Genomic DNA, 27,009 nt, shown 5'->3' with positions numbered 1-27,009 from the left:
TCTGTGTTGGAGGCAGAGATGGGTCCAGGGCCGTCTGACAGTTATTAGCTGCCTTCAGAGTCAGACATCACTCAGGCAGAGGAAAAGCTGGATCCTGTTCCGTGTGTGTGCATGCACAGAGCTGCCAGGAGAGGGGAACAGCTAAGGAACAAGGGTCGACTTGGGAGTAAAATCACAGGTGAGACGGTGAATGGCCCCTCCCAGAGGAACTAAAAGAGGAGCGAAAGGGGAGTGGAGCTTGCAGGAGACAATTAGTTCATTCCTGCATTCTGCATCTGAAAGATATCGACCTGGCCACTCTCCAAGATTGATAAAGGTCGGTAATTGTGAGCTATCTTGAAAGGCTGTGGGAGAGGAAAGACTTTGCTGGAGAGGAATTCCCCGTCAATTAAATAAAAGGGGTTTATTGGGATGAGGACTCGGCTTCATGCGGCTGGAGAAGCCTAGTTCAGAATATCTTCCGCGGAAGTCTACTTTGGCAACCCAACTCCTGGTTACCAAAAGGCAGCAAGATATGTCCTACACAGACCACTGCATGATGGCTAAAAGATAGCCACCACAGTTTCAAACCATGGTTACCTGATAGCCTTTTAATCCCATCTCTCCTTCAATCCCCATTTGGCCAGGAGGTCCCTGTGAAGAACAACAGAGAGTCAATTCCATCTTTGCTCTTCCTAACATTGGTTATGTATTTTAGCTGGGAAAAATGTTCTCTCATATCTATTCACACTGCCTAAAACATTCTTTACAACGATGGATGAATTAAGCCTACAAGATGTATGGAGAAGGAGACACTTGAGAGAAAAACAATATTAAACATTTTACTGAAATAGACACATGTTGTGGTAAAGAATAGACTGTCAGCGTTCCAAGTATCATTTAGAATTAAATCAGAGATCAAGGCAAAACTATCCTTAAAGTTCCAATTTAATAAAGCAGACATCTTAGGCACATCTGTGTTAATCCCAATACTGGAAATGACATCAGAATTCCACCCAGTTAAAAGTTCATAATCTTGTCCCCACACCCACAATCTATCACATGATCCAATCTTCTTCTTCCACGCTGTCATCTTCACCCAGCTGCTTCCGGTCAGGTGTAAAAGTGCGGAGACAAAGGATGACCTTGGCTTCTAGTAAAGAATGACAGCAATACATTCCACAATCCTACTCCTGTCTATTCCCCCCTCCCATCGACTATACTAATGAAATAGCATAATGAAATAAGAGAAAGTGTGGCAGGCCAAAATTCTAAAAGGAATATAAATGCAGGCCTGACATAGACATGATTTGGACAATAGACTTAATTGCCAAAACACAGAAGATTGATATAGAAATGAGCCTATGGACAGAAAGAAATAAACAGAACAGACAAAAAGGAAAGAAGATGGAGGAAGAACATAGGAGAAAAATATTCTCTCATATCTATTCACACTCTTTAAAGCTCTGGTTTTAGCCTCTCAGCATTTGTGTTCTCAAGCCATTCCTTTGGGAAAACTTCCAGGGTTGTTTCTAAACTGAATGGACCCCACCTGTTCTCCGTAGGAGATGGGGAAGCCTCCGGGAGTGGGATATTCTCACCGCCAATCTGCCCTTAGACTGAGTTAATTTTGAAGACACGCCTCTCTGCTTCCTCTGCTTGACTCCACTTTCAACAGTTTTGTCCAGTGAGAACACCTTTTTTAGTTTGGATTTGACAATTTTCTTTCCTGGACACTTTCCTCCCCCCCCCCCCTTCCTGGTCTCTGTCTCTTTAAGTGGAGGGAGTCTCCATTTTGATCTGCAGGATCGAAGTTTCCTCAAAGCAAAAGCATGACTGGTAGAACACAGGTAACTGGGGGTGGGGGCATTTTTAATGGATTATAATTCAAGAGTAAAAAGTGAATTCTCACCCTAGGTCCGAGGGTGCCTCTTGATCCTTTGGGACCCTGAGTCCCTTTTGAACCCATAGTTCCAGGTGGGCCCGTCTCTCCAAGTTGCCCCTCGTGCCCTTTGCTGCCCTGAAGAAGAAGAGCAGACACAATGGCCACTGAAATCACGCCAGTCCCCATGGTTGAACGTCTGTCTAGGCTGAGACAATATCATTAAACTGAAAAGGTCAGGAAAGGTCACCCAGTAAAGCAACACAAGAGGTGACATTCAGCCGGTTCTCACCGGTTCTAACGAATCGGTAGCGGAAATTTTGAGTAGTTCGAAGAACCGGCAAATACCATCTCTGGTTGGCTTTGCCCCTATCTATTTGCTGCCTCCTGAGTCCCAGCTGATCGGAGTCCCAGCTGATAAGCTGGGTCGTCTTTAGTTGCCCTGGATAGGAGAATGGAGCTGGAAAGCAGGTTAGTGGGGTGGGGAGGGAATGGAGATTTTACAGCAACCTTCCCCTGGAGTGCGGAGGGAATGGAGATTTTGTAATATCCTTCCCCTGGAGTGTGGAGGGAATGGGGATTTTGTAGTATCCTTCCCCTGGAGTGGGGAGGGAATGGAGATTTTGCAATATCCTTCTCCTGGAGTGGGGAGGGAATGGAGATTTTGCAATATCCTTCCCCTGGAGTGGGGAGGGAATGGGGATTTTGCAGTATCCTTCCCCTGGAGTGGGGAGGGGATGGAGATTTTGCAGTATCCTTCCCCTGGAGTGAGGAGGGAATGGGGATTTTGCAGTATTCTTCCCCCGGAGTGAGGAGGGAATGGGAATTTTGCAGTATCCTTCCCCTGGAGTGGGGAGGGAATGGAGATTTTGCAACATCCTTCCTCTGCCATGCCCACCAAGCCACACCCACCAAGCCATGCCCACAGAACCGCTAGTAAAAAAAAATTGAATCCCTCCACTGAAACAAAAATCAATTTAAAAATATTTAGCATGAGAACTGTCCTGCATTGGCTAGTTCTCTGCATTTTGAAGATCTTCCCTGTTCATCGAGTTTCATCTTCCCACAATCTAGTTTACAAGTCCATTTCTATCAGCTGAAAGTTCCCACGCTTTCAACTCAGGGTGAAGAGACCCAACAGAAAGCAGAGGAGATTAGCGTGAGAATAAAAAAAGATGGAATCACCCGCACCTTAAGTCCAGCTTTGCCTTTTTCTCCTTGATGGCCAGGTTTTCCTTCTGGGCCCTGAGAAGAAGAAGGACATCCAGGGTCAAAGCTTTCCAAAGACAATAATTTTATTAGAAAGACTTTTCCATATTAGTAGCTGTTTCAATACAATACAATACAATAGCAGAGTTGGAAGGGACCTTGGAGGTCTTCTAGTCCAACCCCCTGCCTAGGCAGGAAACCCTATACCGTTTCAGACAAATGGCTATCCAACATCTTCTTAAAGTCTTCCAGTGTTGGGGAATTCACAACTTCTAGAGGCAAATTGTTCCACTGATTAATTGTTCTCATTGTCAGGAAATTCCTCCTCAGTTCTAAGTTGCTTCTCTCCTTCATTATTTCCCACCCATTGCTTCCTGTTCTGCCCTCAGGTGCTTTGTAGAATAGCTTGACTCCCTCATCTTTGTGGCAGCCCCTGAAATATTGGAAGACTGCTATCATGTGTCTCCTAATCCTTCTTTTCATCAAACTAGCCATACGCAGTTTCTGCAACTGTTCTTCATATGTTTTAGCCTCCAGTCCTCTAATCATCTTGGTTGCTCTTCTCTGCACTCTTTCTAGAGTCCCCATATCTTCTTTACACCGTAGCGACCAAACTGAATGCCGTATTCCAAGTGTGGCCTTACCAAGGCTTATATAGCACTTATATAACACTTCACGTGATCTTGATTCTCTCCCTCTGTTTATGTAGCCTAGAACTGTGTTGGCTATTTTGGCAGCTGCTGCACACGGCTGGCTCCTATTTAAATGGTTGTCCACTAGGACTCCAAGATCCCTTTAACAGTTACTACTATTGTGGAAGGTACCACCTACACTGTACCTATGCATTTTGTTTTCCTTGCCTAAATGTAGAACCTTCCTTTTTTTTCACCATTGAATTTCATTTTATTAGATAGAATGAAATTCAATGGTGAAAAGAATAAGGTTCTACATTTCACATCAACCTGTATTTCTTAGATCACTAACCACAGTCATCTCTGAAGATACTCAGTCATCCAGGTCATAGTTGTCCCAAGGGGGCTTTTTCAAGAAGCAACTGGATTTTCTGGTTTTTCTTTGGAAGTTGTTTCACTCCTCATCCAAGAAGCTTCTTCAGCTCTCAAGAAGCCTCTTGGATGAGCTGAAGAACCGTCCCACCAAATTACAATCATTCTACCCTGACTCACCTTTTAAAGCAAAATAATTTAATATATTTTTTCCAGGGTTATGGCAAATGATTCCCCCCCCCCCAATTTCACACTAATGTTGTGATACGTTTTTCAGTAGAAAGCAGTTACCAAACCAGCTTAGGTTTCCCCCACCCCCATGTTTTATATATTGTATTTATAAAAAGGTAAAGGTTTCCCTCGCATATGCGTGCTAGTCATTCCCGACTCTAGGGGGTGGCACTCATCTCCGTTTCAAAGCCAAAGAGCCAGCGCTGTCCGAAGACGTCTCCGTGGTCATGTGACCGGCATGACTCAATGCAGAAGGCGCATGGAACGCTGCTCCCTTCTCATCAAAGGTGGTGCCTATTTTTCTACTTGCATATTTTACGTGGTTTTGAACTGCTCGGTTGTTAGAAGCTGAGACAAGTAACAGGAGCTCACTCTGTTACGCAGTGCTAGGGATTCGAACCGCCGAACTGCTGACCTTTCTGATTGACAAGCTCAGCATCTTAGCCACTGAGCCACCGCAGCCCTCCATTTTATTTATATAACATTCAAATTCCATCGAACAGTGTGTGATCTGGGTATAGTTATTTTTAAACAATCATAATCCACATACTTGTTGTTGTTTTCATCATAATAATGTTAAAAATATAATATAACAACAATAATACTTAACATCTTCTTTAACAACTCTCCACATTAATATTTCCTCTTTTTATATCTCCTCCTTTTTAACTTCTGTTTCGTTGTCTAGCCAATGATAAAATACATCCCATACCAAAAAATATTCCATTTCTTCTTTATCCTTTATAGTGAGTGTTAATCTATCCATTTCTGCGCATTCTAATATTTTCTTAATTACTTTCTGACGGAATCTCATCATTTTTCCATTGCTGTGCAGATACAATTCTGGTTGCGGTTAGTATATGTAAGACCAGATATATAGTCTTTTTACCATATTTTTCCGGTATAATGCCCAACAAGAATATCTCTGGCCAAACCAGCTTAGTTGACGTGGGCAGATAAACACATTATTGAGACTTTCTGGAACCACTGTGCCATTAATTAAAAGCTTCTTTCCCCATTTTTATTTATTCACATGGAGATCATTTGAGGATTAGTGAGAAATCCCCCCCCCCACAGGCCCGTTTATTATTTTTATTATTGTGATTTACGCTTCAGTGATTTAGGCTTTAAGTCAGGGATGCCACCCAGCTATTTACAAATAAAGCAAAGAAGGAAACAAGATTTAGAAGATTCCTCCGTGATCTGTGGAATGAGAGAATAGGTCACTGGTTATGCCTAATTTAGGCCAGCAGTGCACCCAAAAAAGAATAAGAATTATGAAAACGGAGAGGGGAAAGGAAGGGAAAGAGGGAAAGCTGCTGGGTATTTTCCCAAGGATGTGAGATGACTCATCTCCATGTCATCACTTTGAACAAGGAAGCCAAAGACCTCTGTTTTGAGAGATGAGTCCTGCAAGCCTGAGGCATTGAGCCAAGGAATTGGTGGGATGGAACACTGCAGCTGCTGGAGAGTTGATGAAATAATGAATTTATACATATATATTTTTTCCAAAGGAGGAGCTGGATATTTCAAGAGGGTTTTGACATTACCCCACTGAGCAAATCCTTGTTCTGTTTCGGATCCCTTGTGTTCTGAACCACGCTTCCCCGAAAAGCATGAGGCAGGTTCCTGGTCTTGGCAAAACTCATTTTATTAAACGAATGTGAATTCCTCTCATTCACGTTCAGCCAAGGCCTGGCAAACAGTCTTTCAAAGGAGTATTTATGACCACAGACCTTATCTAGCTTGGAAAGCTGCCCTGTAAATATTTTTCCGAATGAGGTGCTGTGCAAGGAAAGGCTGGGCACAGAGTCTCTGAGATTCACAGACAGATCTTCACACTCCTGAAACAAACAAATGAAATCTGTCCTGCAAAAGCTCACTCCCCTTTCCCTCCTCTTTTATTTCCTATGGGAGGGGCCATTCACCATCCACCTGTGGCCTTACTCCCAAGTTGACCCTGATTTCTGAGCTGTTCTTATCTTCTGGAAGCTCTGCACATGCGCACACTGGGAACAGGCTCCAGCTGTTCCTCTGCCTCACTACTGTCTAGCTTCAAAGGGAGCTGAAAACTGCCAGATGGCTTTGGTCTCGTCTCTGCCTCCAACGTAGAACCCTAGTCCAAGCCTTCCCCAGTGTCCAGACTGGCCCATGCTCCCCAACCTCCTCACTGAAGAAGAGCCTGATGCTGGTAAAGATGGAGGGCAAAAGAAGAAGGGGACGACAGAGAAGGAGGTGGCTGGCTGGAGTCACTGAAGCAGTCGGCGTGAGCTTAAATGGACTCCAGAGGATGGTAGAGGACAGGAAGGCCTAGAGGAACATTGTCCATGGGGTCGCAATGGGTCAGACACAACTTCACAACTAACAACAACAACAATCAAGGAATGTAAAGAGAGAGAGAAAGGGAGAAAGCATAGTGGAGAAGAGGAGAAAAGAGAAGGAGAGAGGAGGAGGAGGAGGAGGTGGAGGAGGAGGAGGAGGAGAAGAGGAAGAGGAAGAGGAAGAAGAAGAAAGAGAACGTGGCTGGATGGAGTCACCAAAGCAGCCTGCGTGAGCTTCAATGGACTCCAGAGGATGGTAGAGATTAGGAAGGCCTGGAGGAACGTTGTCCATGGGGTCGCGATGGGTCGGACACGACTTTGCAACTAACAACAAAACAAAGAAATGGACTCGTATAAAGCATCCACCTAGTCTTTAAAGAGAGACAAGGAAGACACACTGTCCAGATTTCCTGGCATTTTGTATTTTGCATTCCAGCTGCTTCCACAAGAACATCTCCTTAATCAAAGATCATTCAGGAGGAACCCTTGTCCACCCAGACAATGGCCTGAATGTCTCCAGGAAATTAGCTGAATTGGAGAGCTAGTCCCACCATGACCTAACTACATGCAGACTCATCAGAAACATGTTTTGTCTGTGTTCTCTCAGTCAGGATGACTAAGCCCCCATTGCAGAATTCAGGGTTTATAACTTCAGATCGGGGGAGAAATAAACGGAATTGCTGAACGTGGGAAAAACTGAGTCCTTTGTGGTCAGATGAATCCTCAAGACACTGAACAGCCTTCCCAAACTGGGCACCCTCCAGAAGCTCCAATTCCTAAAATTTCCAGCCAGTTTGACTATTTAAAGCCTAGACCAGGGGTCACCAATGTTTCGGACCTCAGGGACCACTAAATTCATAATTTTAAATCCCGTGGATCACTAATATGATCTGCCTAATGACTGGCTCAGTAGACGTGGCTAGATGGTGTTGTGACTGTGTAGGCATGGACAATTCAACATCACTCATGTCGAGGGGTACATTGCTGGCCTCTACTCGCCCCTCCACTCAAAGCCACTCCTCGCCTGCCCATTTGGGCTCCTTAGGACCCCAACAGGAAGCAGTTGCTGGAGCTAAGAAGCCACCAGGAGAAAGAATTGGCAAAACAGCTCAGCTCAAATTGGACCTGGCCGAGAAGGAGGCTCAGTGGAAGCACCTCACCGAGGACTTTGAGCATAGGCTTTCCAAGCAGAGGGAAGACCTGTGGGAGTGCAAGGCCAGGTGCCGGTGCCTGGAGGCTCAGCAGGCTGAGATAGTCAGCCAGTTCTAGACCATGAAGTAGTCCCACTGGAATGAGGCCCTCCAGTTCTTCGCCACCACCGGTGCTTCCCTCTAGCCTTCGCCCAAAGCCCCTCCCTCCCTCTCTCTCTTTGTGTATATGTTTATCTCTCTCTTTTACATGGAACTAATCTTTCCTTAGAATTTCAAGTGGGAGGGAGAATGGATTTAACAGAGATTAAGTAACTGTCCTGAGAAAACACATGGATGCAACTGCTCATGGTCACGCATTCACCCCTCCCTCCTACACTCATTCTGGATCATTGTCTCCAAGGCAAAAATTGAAGGATAGAGAAAGAGAGAGAGAAAAAAAAGAGAGGGACCCTTAGGCTAATCTAGGGAGAGAACACGCTAGATCTTACAGCTCTTCTTCCAATTTGTACCGGCTCAAAAAAACACACACCCACAAATGCCAGCTGGATAAAGCTTCCCCATCCCAAATCTCGGACTCAACTTTCACGAGCAGCGAAGGTTCCTGCCAATTCACACTGAAGGAAGATGTGATATCTGTTTTTCTCCTAAAGAAGAGCCAGATTTCCCAGCACTGATTCACAGAGGGAGGATTTATGTATTTATTGAGGTACTGTTCCCCCCCCCCTTTCCTTTCATTCCTTCAACCAAATTCTTGGAAGTTCCCGCTAGAGACTTCTCATGAATTGCTGCAGGAAGGCTGCCATACGAGGCTGGGCCCCAGATGACAGAAGGAGTAGAAAATTCTGTTTCTGTTCAGAAGATCAAACTGTCGTGGCCTAAAAGCTGAGTCAAGGATGAGGCAGCTGACCGGAACGAAAAATCAACACTCAAAAAGATGGATCCATGGTGAACATGTGGAGAAGCAAAGAAGAATTGGGCAAAAATTAAGACATGGTTGGAAGAGATGATGCAACAACGTATTGAGTTGAAGCCAGAAACATTTCTGCTAGGAATTCTACCTGAAATGTATAATAAAGAGAATGTATATTTAATCATTCATGTATTAACCGCAGCTAGAACTGTATTTGCACAACATTGGAAAAGGGTAGAGATTCCTATTGAAGAGGTGGTGATAAGGAAAATATTACAATGTGCAGAAATGAACAGATTAACATTAGCAATTAAGAAGAAAGAGCAAACGGGATATTATATGATTTGGGAAATATTTTACCAAGGGTTGGAGAATAAAAAAAAGGAGTTTGGAAATGAAGAAGGCTAATAAATAAGTAGAAAATATATTAAGATAGAGATAAAACTAAGATGAAAACTGTTAGTATGTGTATGATGAGAATAATGATGTTTAATGTTAATATGGTAGCATCACTAGAAGATATTAAGAGGAAAATTGGAGAGTTTTATAAAAAGATGGATCCTCATTAGATCAGAGACCAAAGCCAAACAACTAGGATTTTTTTCCTAAAAAAATAAAACAAAACAGAATCGCTGGAGTGCAATGGAAATTCATTCCCTTAATACAGGGGTATTACCGTCTCAGAAATATCTGGAAATATGGCTTGAAGCGTAACGCCTCAAAAAACCAAGATCATGGATGTCAGCAAAAAACCAGAGATGGTATTCAGAAGGTTCTGACCAGTTCCAGAGAACCGGTAGCGGAAAATTTGAGTAGTTTAGAGAACCGGTAAATACCACCTCTGACTGGCCCCGCCCCCATCTATTCTCTGCTTCCCGAGTCCCAGCTGATCAGGAGTGAATGGGATTTTGCAATATCCTTCCCCTGGAGTGGGGAAGGAATGGAGATTTTGCAGTATCCTTTCCCTGGAGTGGGGAGGGAATTGAGATTTTGCAGTATCCTTCCCCTGGAGTGTGGTGGGAATAGAGATTTTGCAGTATCCTTCCCCTGGAGTGTGGAGGGAATGGAGATTTTGCAGTATCCTTCCCCTGGAGTGGGGAGGGAATGGAGATTTTGCAGTATCCTTCCCCTGGAGTGGGGTGGGAATGGAGATTTTGCAGTATCCTTCCCCTGGAGTGGGGTGGGAATAGAGATTTTGCAGTATCCTTCCCCTGGAGTGGGGAGGGAATGGAGATTTTGCAGTATCCTTCCCCTGGAGTGTGGAGGGAATGGAGATTTTGCAGTATCCTTCCCCTGGAGTGGGGTGGGAATAGAGATTTTGCAGTATCCTTCCCCTGGAGTGGGGTGGGAATGGAGATTTTGCAGTATCCTTCCCCTGGAGTGGGGTGGGAATAGAGATTTTGCAGTATCCTTCCCCTGGAGTGGGGAGGGAATGGGGATTTTGCAGTATCCTTCCCCTGGAGTGTGGAGGGAATGGAGATTTTGCAGTATCCTTCCCCTGGAGTGGGGTGGGAATAGAGATTTTGCAGTATCCTTCCCCTGGAGTGGGGTGGGAATGGAGATTTTGCAGTATCCTTCCCCTGGAGTGGGGTGGGAATAGAGATTTTGCAGTATCCTTCCCCTGGAGTGGGGAGGGAATGGAGATTTTGCAGTATCCTTCCCCTGGAGTGTGGAGGGAATGGAGATTTTGCAGTATCCTTCCCCTGGAGTGGGGTGGGAATAGAGATTTTGCAGTATCCTTCCCCTGGAGTGGGGAGGGAATGGAGATTTTGCAGTATCCTTCCCCTGGAGTGGGGAGGGAATGGAGATTTTGCAGTATCCTGCAAATATAGACATGGCATAAGAAGAAGAAAAATATAGTGTCAAACTGAAGGCCCATGGAACAGATCTGAATCATGATGTGGTTGGATCCGGCCCACAGAGTCGTCCTGGTCTACCCAACGCAAAGAAGAAAGATCAGGCCAGCAGTTTGGAGAGGTGTCAGCCTGGACATGCCCACTGAGTTGGACACACCTACCCAATCAACCACATCTGGCCGGCCCCGAATGGTCCATCAATGAAATTGAGTTTGACTCAGCTGCCTTAATAATACGGTTTTCTTCCTCATCTTCACGTGGATTTGGAAACCTTTCTAAAGGTCTCCACAAGTTGGCATTTCATGGATGAGCAGAAGAAGATAAGAGTTATTTGGGATAGGGTCTGCTGCTCAGCAAGGGATTGGACTAAAAGACCTTCAAAGTCCTTTCCAACTCTCTTATTCTACAATTGAATCTGTGACCTTACGTTGCGCTAGGCAACGGCTTCTCAAAGCTTGGGATGGTTTCTTTTAAACACATCTGAAGGATAGTTGGAGAAGGTCACCTGAAGCAGAAGTGAAAAACATGTTGGACACCTTCACCAAGATTCTGAAGACCTGTCTACTTTTTCTTGATGACTTTAGATCTATCCTAGACACCGTACACATTCGAAATATAAACATGGTCAAATAAGAGAGAGATTCGACTTACTCATGTCTCAGATTTACCATATTCTTTGGACTATAAAATGCACCAGGATTTTGAAGAGGTAAATTAAAAAAAAGTTTTTGCACTCCGCAGGCCTCCCAAACCCTCTGCATGCCTCGTTTTTTTATGAAAAACGGAGCATGCAGAGAGTTTGAAAGGCCTGCAAAATGCTCCTGGGAGCTGGAGGGGCAAAAAAGAACAAAAAATGGCCCCTTTTTCCCCAAAACTGCCCCCTTTTTTGCAAAAAAAGGGGGCATGCATAGGCTTTGGGAGGCTTGTAGAGTGCTCCTGGGGGCTGAGGGGCAAAAACGAGCAAAAAACAGCCTGTTCTTTGCCCGTTTTTGCCCTCCCAAATCCCCAGGAGCACTTTGCAGGCTTCCCAAACCCTCTGCGCATCCATTTTTGCGAAAAACGGGATGCGCATGGGTAGGATTTTGGGAGGCCAAAAATTATGTATTCAATGTATAAGACTTACCCAGATTTTCACCCTCTTTTTCGGGGGGGGCGGAAAAGGGTGTGTCTTATACTCTGAAAAATATGGTAACTATTATTTGGCTGCTATTTTTTTTTTTCACAACCATGGGATTGTCAAGAAACCAACTTCAACATCCCAGTCCATCCTATCCTGGCTAGGAATGCCCCAAAGTTTTAATGTCTTCCCTAATTTTTTTCACGGGAACTAACCCAAAGTGAACTTCCACAAGCAATAGGCAGATGGGAAAGCCATTTTCATCGGCTTGAGCAAAATTTCTGGCCACAGTCCTTGACTTAAAAAAAAAAACCTACTACGGTGGGAGATTTCCAAGGAGTGAACACGCTTGAAAGATCTGTAGGCTAGCCTCATAACTGAATCAAAAAAAAAAAAAAACAACACATCCATTTGGAAGAAACAGGGAGAAAAAAGGACATGAAAGTTAGAAAATGAGACAGCTACAAAACTGGAGTCAGTTTGATTTCGCCCCCTCGCCCTCAGCTGCATAATTTGACTCCTGTCTCCACCGCTTTGCTTATCCATTCATCACCCCAAACCGCAGCAAGCAAAAACAGAAATTATGTTTTGTAAACGACGGGTCTCACTGCCAGCGTACCATGCCAAGCCTGCCTCCACCTCCTTCCCTGTCACAAGGAGAACTCTGTGACTTATAGAAGAAGTCTAGCGGGAGAAAACAGAAACAACGCCAATCTCTGTGGCCGAAGAGGTTAGGAAGATGTTGGGGTTCCTCAAAGATCTTCAGATGGTCCATCCTGAACTCCGTAAATAAGTGAGGAAGAAGAAAGCTCCCTTCCTTGCTACAAGGTAAAAGATAAATGTTCCCCTTGCATATATGTGCTAGTTGTTACTGACTCTAGGAGGCGGTGCTCATCTCCATTTCAAACCCGAAGAGCCAGCGCTGTCCGAAGACGTCTCCGTGGTCATGTGGCTGGCATGACTAAACGCCAAAGGTGCACAGAATGCTGTTACCTTCCAACCCAAAGATGGTTCCTATTTTTCTACTTGCAATTTTTAACATGCTTTCGAACTGATAGGTTGGCAGAAGCTGGGCCGAGTAACAGGAGCTCACTGCGTTACGCGGTGCTAGGGATTCAAACCGCCAAACTGCAGCCCTTTCTGATCGACAAGCTCAGCGTCTTAGCCACTGAGCCACCGCTCCCCTGTATCCTTGCTACGAAGAAATAGCAAAAATCCCTTTTCCCCTGCATGATGTGTTTCATTATTGGCCAATTTGACAATTATTTTCCTGGAACTGCAAAAATCAGATTAGTTCATACTCGTGGCACACGAAGGCAGCTTATTATGAAAAAAGTACACTTGAAAATAGAGCACCATTGAAAAGCTTCAGCCTGGCTTGGCTGGTTTGTTAGCTCATTCAGTCATCTACAGAGGGAGTAAGGGGAAAAAAACCAGGGTTCCTTGTGGCAAGATGTATAGAATGTCAACTTGCAAAGCAACCCTGGCCTGCTCTCGAGTTGCCATAGGCAAGGAGGATGGGAAAACAAACTTTGCAGCTGCAGAGAGGCAGCATGTCAGTCAAACCAAAAGCACATTCCAGGCTTATCTTTGTCAAGGTTGTCTCTGGGGTAACCCATAGTGGCCAGAGGGGAGTGATCTCTACAACCTGCGAACTTGCTTCATTGGAGAGTGTGACTGATGACACACCTTGTGTTGTGGTCCGCCGGCAGCCAGTGGAGCTGGCAGCAGAGTCAGACAGTGAGGAGGTTTGGTAGGAACATGGGCCAGTCCTGGGGGTTGAGGAAAGTTGAGACAAGGGCTCTGTGTTGGAGGCAGAGAGGGAGCTAGACAGCAGTGAGGCAGAGGAACAGCTGGAGCCTGTTCCCAGTATGCGCATGCAAAAAGATTCCAGAAGACAAGAACAACTAAGAAAGCAGGGTCAATTTAGGAGTAAAGCCATACCTTGGAGGTGATTGGCCCCTCCCATAGGAAACAAAAGAGGAGGGAACGGGGAGGGGGCCTTTACAGGAAACAATTTGTTCATTCAGTTGTTTCAAGAGTGAAAAATTATGTTTGTGACTGTGCCAAGTTTTGCTTTGCCCTGCACTGGGAAACTAGTTATTTGGCAGCTCTCCAAATGAGATAAGGTTCGTGTTGATAAACATTCCTCTGAAAGACTGTTGCTAAGCCTTGCGGACCAGTTCTGGTGAAGGGGTGGCTCCGACGATCAGCTAAGAGCGAACCGGTTCACTCCAATGATCAAGAGTGCCTGCCTGCCTGCCTGCCCCTGCGCTTTACTGGCCTATATTTCCTTTGTTTGAAGCCCAGCTGATAGGCGCGACAGAACGAATTGCTGTGCCTCAGCTGTTTTACTCATCGCGGCTGCAGTACAAGGTAAGTTTTTGAGCTGTTTTCAAACCCACTGTGCACACACTCAGTGAACCAGTTGTTAACACTGGTTGAATTCCACCACTGCCTTGACCTATCATAAAACTATGCCTTTCTCAACAAATGGAGCCAAGGAACATTTCTATGTAGAGGTGTAAGTTGTGGCCAGCCTGACAACTTTTGATGAATACATACTGTATTTTTCGGAGTATAAGATGCACTAGAGTATAAGAAGCACCAAGGTTTTGAAGAGACAAAGGTTTTTGCACTCTGCAAACCTCCCAAAAATGGTCCGTTTTTTTACAAAAACGGGCCCAGTTTTTTTCCCCCCAAAATGCATGAATAGCTTTTAGGAGGCTTGTAGAGTCCGCCTGGGGGGGACAAGCAAAAAAAATGGCCCATTTTCTGCAAAAACGGGCCTGTTTTTTGTCACGGATAGCCTTTAGGAGGCTTATAGACTCCTCCTAGGAGCTGGGGGGGGGTGTAAAATTGAGAATAAAATAGCTCGTTTCTTGCTCATTTCTGCTCAGAGAGCCCCCAGGAGCTCTCTGAAAGCCTCCTAAAAGCTATGCACAGCCATTTTGGTGAAGAGCGCAGGGTTTCTGGAGGCAAAAAAATGCTGTATTCAGTGTATAAGATGTACCCAGATTTTCAGCCTCTTTTTTTGAGGGAAAAAGGTGCGTCTTATACTCCGAAAAATACAGTGGCTGGCAGAATGTCAAGAAGTTACAAACAAAGATGAGGTGGATGCATATTCTTGCTGTAAAAAAAACAACATAGTCATCTCCATCAAATCACCAGCAATCATACCCCATTGGAGGGAGTCCTTATTGTTTAGGGTGTCAAACTCAAGGCCCACGGGCCGCATTTGGCACATGGGGTACTTAGATCTGGCGGCCCCGGAAACGGCGAAGGACTGGCTCACGGTGCCTCTGCCTGCAAAAACAGAGCTAAAGAGAGCCGCATGCCCAAGGTCAAACACAACCCTGACACAACCCTCAATGAAATCGAGTTTGACACCCCTGGTTTAGCACATATGCAAACTAATCTGAAGGCTTGGCTTTTTTCAGCATTCTATTCCTAAAATTGGAGACCACGCTGTCACCCCACCAACAATAACAATGAAGGACGGCGGTTGCGAGCCAGCTGAATTATATGGGCTCCTCTTTTTTTTGCATTTAAAAATAAAATCAACGCATGCCACGGCCCATTTGGCACAGAGGACACAGCCTCCATTCAAAAAGCTCTTGAATAAGGCTGTATAACTCCGTCGTACTTCGAATGGCATGCGTGTACGTTTTGAAGCATTCCTTGTCTTGGCTTTCGGGGAAAGTGGGGGAAACCTGTGGTTTGAGGCGGTTTTTTTAGGAGCAAATCCACCTAGAGCTTCTTCCCACCATCCGGATTAGAATTCTAAAGAACTGCATCCAGTTCTGATTAAACGCACATTTCACGAGAACTTCAGGGTTATCGGCTTACAAGGAGAGAAGATAGTGTTGACACAAGAGGCACAAAGGTACCCTTTGGGGGGGGGGGGAACCCTCCATTTTTGCAAGCTGTAGAGTTTGGGAAAATTTAGTGTAACTTTAAAGGGTAGGTCAGGGGTCCCCAAATTCTCTGGCTCATCACCCCCCACTTCATGAAGTTTTAGACTGTTCATGGACCACCAAATATTTATTTCATGAAAATAATTTAATAAATACTTCAATTCTTGGTGCTACTACTTGTTCTGACCGAGGCTTCCCAAGAGCCTGAAGCAAACTCCTTTTCCTGACAAAAAACCCTTTTATTAATTTGCTCTGAATTCTGATCGTTCACATCAAGCAAAGTCTTTCAAGGGAAGATTTACAGTCACAGACCTTATCTAGCTTGGAGAGCTGCCAGGGAAATCTCTGCAGAACTTGGCAAGGAGCCTGGGAGAGTCGCGAACCGATTAAGCAAACTAATGGTCTCCTGCAAACTCCACTCCCCTTTCGCTCCTCTTTTATTTCCTCTGGGAGGGGCCATTCATCGTCCACCTGTGGCCTTACTCCCAAATCGACCCCTGTTCTTTAGCTGCTCCCTTCGTCTGGCAACTCTGCGCATGCGCACAGGGAACAGGCTCCAGCTGTTCATCTGCCTCACTGATGTCTGACTCTGAAGGCAGCTGATAACTCTCAGACAGCCCTGGCCCCCTCTCTGCCTCCGACACAGAGCCCTTATCAGAGCCTTCCCCAGACTCCAGGACTGGCCCAGGTTCCTCCCCAACCTCCTCACTGTCCGAATCTGCTGGTGCTGCCCACTTCCAGGCCACAACACTATTAGTAATGACCACTGAAAGCCACTGGCTGACCATCTATCCTTAGGTAATGTCATCTCCCTGCCAGCCTTCAAAGTTAGAGTCTAGTATGAAGCTCTAAAGAGACCCCAAAAGATTAATTGAACCCAATCAATCAAGCTTCCATCATTTATCAATTGCTTATTGATGACCCACTGACATTTACAGAACCCCTTTTGACCCCGGGATATTTATCAACCCCCTGGAAAGACCCAATTAGGATTGATATTGTCTACTTTCGAGAACCCTAGTTTAGATCAATAGATCAACCACAGATTTAAAAAAACCTCTGAGGAAACCATGGGAGATTTCAGTAGAGATCAGTTTAATTCCTAAGTCAATTGGAGATGGGGAGAGGATAAATCAACCTTCCGGCATTTGGCAATGCCATGATCTCCCTTCGCAAAGCTCACAAAATCCCAAGAGACATGAGTAGAGTAGAGCAGAGCAGAGCAGAGCAGAGCAGAGCAGAGCAGAGCAGAGCAGAGGGATGGGATGGGATGGGATGGAAAATGGAATGTAGTAGAGTAGAGCAGAGCAGAGTAGAATATGGAATGGAATGGACAATGGAATGGAATAAACAATGGAATGGAATGGATGGAATGGAATGGAATGGAATGGAAGGGAAGGGAAGGGAAGGGAAGGGAAGAGAAGAGAAGAGAAGAGAAGAGAAGAGAAGAGAAGAGAAGAGAAGAGAAGAGAAGAGAAGAGAAGAGAAGATAATATTCTTTATTGGCCAAGTGTGATTGGACATACAAGGCATTTCTCTATCACAGCATGGCATCTCCACCAATGCTTCATGTGATTCCAACAAGGCAGAAGGAACATCAACCAACTTTTCATACTTACTCGGACACCCGGGGTTCCAGGAACGCCAGGAGCCCCTTCTTTTCCTTGCATCCCACCTTGTCCTTTCTCCCCACGTTCCCCTTCTGGGCCTGGTTGTCCTTTGTCACCCTGAAAGAGACAAATGGGTAACACACTTTTCCATTTGTTCAGGAAGAAAGATGACAGCCGTTACTTTTTTCTTCCTCTGGAATTCACCATGTTCTCATTTACATGTGTGTAGAAATATAAGAAAAGATTCCAATGGCCAAAACAGAGAAGTCTTACATCTCTAACCCAAGAAAACTGAAGAAGATTTCACTGCTGGATCCACAGACTCAGCGAAATGGAATGTACAAAAATTCCCTGCACATTTCATTTAAAAAAGGTAAAGGTTCCCCTCGCGCATCTGGGCTAGTCGTTCCCGACTCTAGGGGGTGGTGCTCATCTCCGTTTCAAAGCCAAAGAGCCAGCGCTGTCCGAAGACGTCTCCGTGGTCATGTGGCCGGCATGACTCAATGCCGGAGACACACGGAACGCTGTTCCCTTCCCACCAAAGGTGGTTCCTGTTTTTCTACTTGCATTTTTTACGTGCTTTCGAACTGCTAGGTTGGCAGAAGCTGGGATGAGTCATGGGAGCTCAGTCCATTACGCGGCGCTCGGGATTCGAACTGCCGAACTGCCGACCTTTCTGATCGACAAGCTCAGCGTCTTAGCCACTGAGCCACCGTGTCCCAATTAAAAAAGGTACACATAGTTAGATCTTGGATCCTGGAGATGCAGGTTTTTCTACCCGCGAAGACCTTCAGAGATGAAATCCATCTGAAGTGAAGGAAAGCAAAAAAAAGAAGAAAGGAAAACCAGAGAGTTCTCTTAAAATGGGATTCTTCTCGATCTACTCTTGAGTGATCCTACAGCAGAATACCTGGCTGGAGTGACATTAGAGGAGGATTTAAAAAATAAATAAGACAAGGGTGTTGTAGATTGACTTTTTCTTCTCCTGGAATGGAAAAACTTGAGTTCCTGTAATCTCAAGAGTCTAACGAAAAAGGAAGCGGAGCTTCCAGAAGGAACTCTTCTAAGAAGAAAATTTGTTTTTTCAGATTCATCCTACACAGGAGAAGACCTTGGGGGAAGTGTGAGTCAGAGAAACAGGACCAGGGTCTAAACCAATCAGAAGAAGGGAAGAAAAGCAAGATACCTTGAGTCCATCTGGTCCCGCTAAGCCACTGTCTCCTTCAAGACCAGGTTCTCCCTTATAAGAAACATGGAAAGATCATTAGAAGTTCTATGTTGGGTCAGGTCATTCCTTCTGCCTTCCCAGAATTGCTGTACTCTCAAATTAATTTCCTTTGAATGAACATTTCAGAGTCGAATGATGGCATTGGAAGGTGCCATCATTCACAACAAGGCTTGATCTCACGTCTTGACGTTCTTCACCATTAGCGAAAAACTTCAATTCACCATTAGCAAACCCCATCCCTTCATTTGGAACCGACCTCTGCTCAAAATGAACCTCCCTTCAATGTCTAATATTTGTTGACCTGGACCTTTGATGGATGAAATCAAATTTGGCAGAAGATGGGAGCTTACTTCAGAACAAATGGAAGAGAAGCTACATAGCTCAGGGTTGAACTGTGGAGTCCTTGGTGGTCTCTGGGCTTGGTGGCTTCCTATCAGATGTTTCATGACCCAACTAGGGAACATCATCATCATCCCTGGGAGCAAAGCCCACACTCACCAACAATGATGATGTTATCTAGTTGGGTCATGAAACATCTGCAAGATAACCACCACACTTGGAGAACATCAAGGACTTCCCAGTTATTTCAGAACCATTATAAAATCCATATATCTTATTGGGACAATAAATGTCAACATGTCCATGCAGTTAGAGGAAGAGGGACATGGATAAAATAGAATATAGAATAACAGAATTGAAAGGGACCTTGGAGGTCTTCTAATCCAACCTCCTGCTCAGGCAGGAAATCCTACACCACTTCAGACAAATGGTTGTCCAATCTCTTCTTAAAAACATCCAGTGTTGGAGCATTCACAACTTCTGGAGGCAAGTTGTTCCACTGATTGATTCTTCTCATTGTCAGGAAATTTTTCCTTAGTTGTAGGTTGTTTCTCTCATTAATCAGTTTCCACCCATTGCTTCTTGTCCTGCCTTCAGGTGCTTTGAAAAATAGCTTGACTCCCTCTTCTTTGTGGGAGCCCCTGAGATATTGGAAGACTGCTCTCATAGGATAGTTTTCAACTTACCCGTTGGCCAACCAATCCTTGCTCTCCAGAAATCCCCAGTGGACCAAGATCACCCTAGAAGAAGAGAAGACATTTTTGAAGTTAGCTTTCAAGACATGTTAAGAAGAGGGAAGAACATGTGTGAAGACCAGTTGCTAAGGAGGATATCTGAAATTCGGTTTTTAGGCAGGCCGTGCTAGGAGCAGACTCTATGGTGAGGGAACCAGACTTCTGGTCAGCAGAGAAAAAAGGATGCCGTGCTAGGAGCAGACTCTATGGTGAGGGAACCAGACTTCTGGTCAGCAGAGGGAAAAGGATGCCATGCTAGGAGGAGACTCTATGGTGAGGGAACCAGACTTCTGGTCAGCAGAGGAAAAAGGAGGCTGTGCTAGGAGCAGAGTCTATGGTGAGGGAACCAGACTTCTGGTCAGCAGAGGAAAAAGAACAACATTTAAGCTCATGCCGCTTTGGTGATTCCACCCAGCCACGTTGTTGTTGTTGTTGTTGTTGTTGTTGTTGTTCTTCTTCTTCTTCTTCTTCTTCTTCTTCTTCTTCTTCTTCTTCTTCTTCTTCTTCTTCTTCTTCTTCTTCTTCTTCTTCTTCTTCCTCCTCCTCCTCCTCCTCCTCCTCCTCCTCCTCCTCCTCCTCCCCCCCCTCCTCCTCCTCCTCCAGTCCTTCCTGTCCCCTACCATCCCCTGGAGTCCATTTAAGCTCATGCTGACTGCTTCGGTGACTTCATCCAATCACCTCCTTCTCTGTCGTCCCATTCTTCTTTTGCCCTCCGTCGTTCCCAGCATGAGGCTCTTCTCCAGGGAGTCCTTCTTCCGTCTCATCAGGTGGCCAAAGTCTTTGAGTTTCCTCTTCAGGATCTGGCCTTCCAAAGAACAGGGTTGATCTCCTCTGGGACCGACCGGTTGGATGGCCTTGCCGTCCAAGGGACTCACAGGAGTCTTCTCCAGCACCAGAGTTCAAAGGCCTCCATTCTTTGGAGCTCAGCCTTCCTTATGGTCCAACCTTCACAGCCATCCATTGCAACTGGGAAAACCATAGCCTTGACTAGATGCGCTTTTGTTGGCAGGGTGATGTCTCTGCTTTGTAGTATGCTGTCTAGATTTGCCATGAGCATACACAGTTTTTACACATTTCTCCTACAGATGGAAAAAACAAACCACTTCCTGTTTGAAACATGAGCTTGCTCTCCAAGAGTCTGTCTGTCTATCTGTCAGAGGTGAAAAGGCAAATAAAGGGGTTTTCTATTCCTGAGATGGTGAAAGGAGGAGGTGGATAAACATCATGCAGGACGAAGAGAGATGAAAGAGAGCGAGAGAAAGAGAGACCCTCAGAAGACACAGTAGCTCCTGCAATGGCTTGGGAGGCTTTCCAAAGCAAACAGAGCAGCTGGAGGAGAAAAGCATAAGATGCTGGAAGGAAGCGGAATTTAATTGCTTGGAATGGAATGGACTGTCATAATAGAACTGCAAGATGTGATCTCTTTCTTCCCTCACCTGCCTCCCTCTCACCCTTTCATCCATCCATCCATCCATCCATCCATCCATCCATCCTTCTTTCCTTGCTCCCTTTCTTTTTCTTCCTTTCTTCCTTCCTTCCTTCCCTCCCTCCACTCCCTTCCTTCCTCCCTTCATTTCTCCTTTCCTTCCTTCCTCCCTCTGTCCCTTCCTTCCACCCTCCTTCTGTCCCTTCCTCCCTCCCTTCCTCCCTCCCTCCTTTTCTTCCTGCCTTCCTCTCTCTGTCCCTTCCTTCCTTCCTCCCTCTTTCCCTTCCTCTTTCCTCACTCCCTCCTTTCCTTCCTCCTTTCCTTTCTCTCTCCCTTCCTTACCATCCATGATTTATATATCAAAAAAACGATCAAATTCTTGGATCAGATCTTGGCTCATAAATGAACTGGAACCCTTTCCTCTGCCTTCATACCACCATGACCTTGGTCATCAACCACAACATACCCAGCGTCATGACACTGGCATAACAGAAACATGAGTCTTGGTCACCTAAAGAGAAGGGAAGATCTTCTCTCTCCCTTACCTTCATGCCAGGTTCTCCTGGAAGCCCTCTTTGTCCCGCTGCACCAGGAGGTCCCTGGAGGAGGAGGAGGAAGGAAGACAAATAAACAGAGAAGAAGACCCAACCCAGAACATGCTGGAGAGAAGCAATGAGATTGCTTCTTTTTTTACCCAGAGTTTAAGAGCTGAAGAGCGAATTGTTCATTTCCAGAGTAAGAAAGCTTTCCGGTCTTCTGCTCTTGATATCAACCATCTTCTGTCCTCCCAGACTTTCTAATGCAGGGTGCATCCTCCAGTTCAGTTTTTTGGGGGGATTCTCAAAAGCTTGGGTGGATTCCAGGAAATTATAGAAAAATGAGAGGGAGGTGGAAATCATATCTTACCTTATGTCCAATTTCTCCCAAACTTCCTGGTGGGCCAGGTGGGCCTTGGGGTCCCTGAAAAGTTAAGGACAAACAAAGCCTTCTTGAGCAGGATCTTAAATGTACATGACTGATGAGTTGGTTGAGTGATGGACACAAATTGCCTGGAGATTCAACGTACACAGAATCGTTTCCGACCCTCCCTCCCAAGTTTTCAAATCAAATTGCAATTTCCGTGGATCGTAAGCTTTGCATTTCCTTCATTGCTTTTCATCAAATTAAATCAAATATAGGTGCTGGGTTCAAGAGAAGACCTCATTTTGGCCAAAATGTTAAAGGGAATGGACCAAGGAGAAAGAAATGCATCTTCTTCAGAGAAGTCCTCTTCTCATCTTCATGAGAAGATCTCATTTTGGTCAAAGTATTAAGGGAATGGACCAAGGAGAAAGAAATGCACCTTCTTTGGAGAAGACTTCTTTCATCTTCAGAGAAGATCTTCAAAGAAGACCTCATTTTGGGCAAAACGTTAAGGGAATCTTCTGGCATCTTCAGAGAAAGCCTGATTTGGGGTAAAGTGTTAAGGGAATGGACCAAACAGGGGAAAAAATGCTTCTTCAGAGAAGACCTCTTCTCGTCTTCAGAGATCTTCAAAGAGGTTTTTCAGAGAAGACCTTCAGAGAAGACTTCATTTTGGCCAAAATGTTATGGGAATGGACCAAGCAGAAAGAAATGCATCTTTTTTTATAGAAGACCTCTTCTTGTCTTCAGAGAAGACCTCATTTTGGCCAAAATCTTATGGGAATGGACCAAGCAGAAAGAAATGCATCTTCTTTATAGAAGACTTCTTCTGGTCTTCAAAGAAGACCTTCAGAGACGACCTCATTTTGGCCAAAATGTTATGGGACTGGACCAAGCAGAAAGAAATGCAACAATGTTGGGGCTGCTTTGAACAAGACTTCTCAAGTTCTTCCACATGGCTTCTCCCCAAGCTTCTCAGATAGGAATAATCAATAGTGGGGTTGAAAAGTGGACAGGAGTGGAGAGAAAAATAGAGGTCCATTTGTGTTACTTGCCAAGTCTCCAGGAGGTCCTTTTGCTCCTTGGGGCCCAGAAGATCCTTGAATGCCCTGCAATGAAACAAGCCAATGAAGAGACCAAGCTTTAAACAAGATGTAACATCTCTTGTAAATTTAATTGCCCTTCAATTTTTCCGCTCCTCCAAATTAAGTAATTCAGCTTTACAACCGAGCAGAAGGCAGATTTTATTTTATTTTTAAAGTGAATGACTTTTCAAGCCACCACTATAATTACAAATAATGCATGAAAGTTAATTATATCATCAAAGGAAATTTGCTTTCAAAATTTGTTGCGAATAAAGCAAAACTCATGGGGCAACAAACTTCATGATAACTTTTTAAAAAATAAAATAAAATTTAAAAATTCCAAAGTCATACAGAAGTGGAAGAAGCTTCCCAAGGGAGGTTGAAAATCAGAAATCAAGAGACAAGGGAAGAAAAGGAGGAAGGAGGAAGAAGGGGAAGAAGGGGAAGGGGAAGAGAAAGAAGGGGAAGAGGAGGAGGAGGAGGAGGAGGAGGAGGAGGAGGAGGAGGAGGAGGAGGAGGAAAATGGCAATTAAAGGAAGGGGGGAAAATCCCTCCCTAATTCAACTTTACTAGCTTGGATCAAAGGCCATAAATGGTGGAAATAATCTCATATGGATTCTCTCTGTTACTGTCTCTGATAACATACCATGTTTTCCCCAAAATAAGACAATAAGTCTTATTTTCTTTTGACCCCCCAGAATAAGCAATTGACCTTATTTTCAAGGAGGTTTTATTATTTTTGAGGTGTAGGAGCAGCGAGCGTGGTCACTTCATGGCTGCTGCTGTGTTGCAATATTTTTGCAGAGGGCTTATTTGGGGGAGAGGGCTTATTTTAGCACATGCGCTCAAAAGCCCAAATGAGCTTATTATCCAGGGAGGTCTTATTATCAGGGAAGCAGGGTATTAATTCTTCTTGTTATGACCTAGGCTCTCCCAGAAGCAGGAAGCCCAGTCCTCATCCCGATAAACCCCTTTTATTTAATGTACAGTGAATTCCTCTCCAGCAAAGTCTTTCCTCTCCTGCAATCTTTCAAGAGAGTTCCCAATTCCCGACCTTGATCAGGCTTGGAGAGTGGCCAGGCCGATATCTTTCAGACGTTGCAATACTTGGCAAGAATGCAGGAATGAACTAATTGTCTCTCCTGCAAACTCCACTCCTCTTTCGCTCCTCTTTTATTTCCTCTGGGAGGGGCCATTACCATCCACCTGTGGCTTTACTCCCAAGTCGAACTCCTGTTCTTTAGCTGTTCCCTTCATCTGGCAGCTCTGTGCATGCGCACACTGGAACAGGCTCCAGCTGTTCTTCTGCCTCACTGATGTCTGACTCTGAAGGCAGCTGATAATTGTCAGACGGCCCTGGCCCCCTCTCTACCTCCAACACAGAGCCTTCCCCAGACTTCAGGACTGGCCCAGGTTCCTCCCCAACCTCTTCACTGTCTGAATCTGCTGCCAGCTCTGCTGGCGGCACACAACAGCAAGACAAAGGATGGACTTACAGGGAAGCCACGAGATCCGGTCTCTCCCATTTCGCCGACCTGTCCCTACAACACAAAGATTTGAATTGAGGAGGAAGATCAGAGCGAGTCCTGAGAAGATACCATAAACATCTCAAAGACTTTTAGATGCCCTTCAAAAAATACTGAACGTACCTCTTGGCCGTCCAATCCTGATTTACTGGGTTACCTGGGAGGCCCTGTTAATAAGATCATAACAAAAGAGAGAGGTTTTTTTTTTAATGCAGGAAAGGTTCGTTTTTCTTCCCTTTTCCATCTGGCCATTCTACCAAAGAGCCGAGAGAAAATCCACTCTACAATGAAAGACGATGGGGAAAAAAAGACACATGGTGGAATTCTCCCAGTTGGCCAAAGTCTAAAGGACAAATTTAGTATCCAGACCCCTCTTCCTTGCCTTGCCTTCTTGCAAAAATGTTAAAAATCCTGCATGCAACCAACTAGGACATCATGGAGGGGAGTTCTGGGCCAATTTTTCTCCCTAATGGAGCATGTGGAGAAATGGGAAGCTGTGTCGAGAACATGGGCCAGTCTTTGCTCAGTCTGTGCGGAAGGAAATACTAAAACTCGGCCTCTGTGTTTGGCAAGGAAGAATGACTTCCTTACTCTTTGTGCTCTGTAGAAGTATCGGGACTGTTATTCCTGTCCCCTGGAGCTTTGTAGCGCATGGATTCTAAGATCCGTCACCGGATTCTTTCAAAAACAGACTGGACAAGCATTTGACTGAGATGATATAAGGTCTCCTTCCTTGAACAGGAGGTTGGACTACAAGACCTTCGAAGCAGGGGTGAAATTCAGCAGGTTCTGAAAGGTTCTGGAGAACAGGTAGTAGAAATTTTGAGTAGTTTGGAGAACCGGCAAATACCACCTCTGGCTGGCCCCCGAGTGGGGAGAGAATGGGGATTTTGCAATATCATTCCCCTGGAGTGGGGAAGGAATGGAGATTTTGCAGTATCCTTCCCCTGGAGGAGGGAGGGAATGGGGATTTTGCAGTATCCTTCCCCTGGAATGGGGTGGCAAGCTTTCCATTGAATACAGAATACCAAAGTTGGAAAGGACATTGTAGGTCATCTAGTCCAACCCCCTGCTCAAGCAGGAGGCCCTTTACCATTTCTGACAGATGGCTTCCAGTCTCTTCTTGAAGCTTCCAGGGATGAAGCTCCCCAAACTTCCGAAGGCAACTTCTGTTCCATGGGTTGATTGTTCTCCCTGCCAGAAAATTTCTCTTTATTCTTGGTTGCTTCTCTCCTTGATCAGTTTCCATCCATTGTTCCTTCTCTATGTGTATTGTATTGTGTTTGTATCCCCTTTCCCCTTTTGAGTTGTTCGCCGCCCTGAGTCCCTCCCGGAGAAGGGCGGCATACAAATAAATTAAATCTAAATCTAATCTAAATCTAGCTTCTGGTGGTTTGGAGGATAGCTTGACCCTGTCCTTCTCTGGGACAGCCCCTTGAGTATTAGAAAACTGCTCTCCTGTCTCCCCTGGTCCATCTCTTCACTAGACTAGCCATGCCCAGTTCTTGCAACTGTACTTAGTAATAAATCAAATCATCGGACACAGAATGCCAGGAGTAGCAAAGACATTCCATGTTCATGCTTCCTGTGCGTGATTTCTGTAACCTGGCACAGAAGCATGGAAAGGTCTTCCAGCAATTGAACGGGCCAACTGTGGCACGTGCTCAACAATGACTCTCCATTTTTGATTGGGGGAAGGGGGGAAATGACTCACCTTCGGACCTTGGGGCCCTGATTCACCTGGTGTTCCGTCAGGACCTCGAGCGCCCTTGGAGAGATGGGGGGAATAAAAACTCAGGTCACAAATATAAACACGCCCTGAAGTTTTTTTTATTAGGAATAATGGCTGTGAAATATATATAAAAAAGAAATTCAGTTATTAATATTACATATAATTACAGTGGCAAGGATTGCCTTCGCCCAGAAATGGAAAAAACAAATTAATTCCAAGCGAAAATGAAATAATAAGAAAGGTTATGGACTGTGCTGAAATGGACAAATTAACAAAAGAAATCCAGGGAGAAGAAGAAACAGAATACTACCAGATATGGGATGGAGGAAAGAAACAAGAATCAATGAAGGAAGACAACAAAGGCCAAAAATAGTAGTTAAGGAGAATTAACACATATATATGTATCCAAGTGATTTAAACTTACTAGAGGTAATCAGCCAATATAGCAGACAGAGGAGTAAGATAAGAGGGTTAAGAATGGTGAAATACAAATGAAATACAATAGAAGGGGATTATATTATATAATCTTATAAACCTTATATTATATAAGGTGAGCGATATCGATTAGTAATTTCTATTAGAAAGAACAGGAAGCTCCTGTTTGCATTGTATTGTGTAAATGTGGTGTACGTCTAAGTTTTGTGTATGTGTATTTTACATGTTTGTAAATAAAATTTAAAAATAAAAAATAAACACACCCTTTACATGCCAGCAGGGCAGTGGTTGGGTGCTTGCCGATTCAGATCGGTTTGGCTGAACCAGTAGTGGTATGGCAGCCTGGGTTGCTGGAACCGGCGAGACCCAGGCCTTCCATGCCCCTGACTGGGTCCCCAGTCTCTTCTGCTGTCG

The 27,009-nt window shown here is 44.9% G+C and overlaps 1 protein-coding gene across 1 annotated transcript in view; it reads right to left on the bottom strand.

Annotated features, from left to right (window-relative positions):
* The window catches only part of COL27A1 (collagen type XXVII alpha 1 chain), a 196,993-nt gene that overhangs the window by 37,634 nt on the left and 132,350 nt on the right, over positions 1-27,009 (bottom strand). Inside the window, exons 34-45 of the mRNA XM_032233211.1 lie at positions 26,143-26,196; positions 24,586-24,595; positions 24,399-24,443; positions 22,873-22,926; positions 21,821-21,874; positions 21,460-21,513; positions 19,441-19,494; positions 18,374-18,427; positions 17,197-17,304; positions 3,053-3,106; positions 1,892-1,999; positions 580-633 (exon numbers count right to left, since the gene is read on the bottom strand). Coding sequence (XP_032089102.1) covers positions 580-633; positions 1,892-1,999; positions 3,053-3,106; positions 17,197-17,304; positions 18,374-18,427; positions 19,441-19,494; positions 21,460-21,513; positions 21,821-21,874; positions 22,873-22,926; positions 24,399-24,443; positions 24,586-24,595; positions 26,143-26,196 — 703 coding nt within the window. The remainder of the gene's footprint in view (positions 1-579; positions 634-1,891; positions 2,000-3,052; positions 3,107-17,196; positions 17,305-18,373; positions 18,428-19,440; positions 19,495-21,459; positions 21,514-21,820; positions 21,875-22,872; positions 22,927-24,398; positions 24,444-24,585; positions 24,596-26,142; positions 26,197-27,009) is intronic.

The sequence above is a fragment of the Thamnophis elegans genome, chromosome 16 (genome assembly GCF_009769535.1).
Source record: "Thamnophis elegans isolate rThaEle1 chromosome 16, rThaEle1.pri, whole genome shotgun sequence".
NCBI lineage: Eukaryota > Metazoa > Chordata > Lepidosauria > Squamata > Colubridae > Thamnophis > Thamnophis elegans.
The sequence above is the reverse complement of the archived record's forward strand: the minus strand, read 5'-3'. Positions and strand labels throughout refer to the sequence as shown.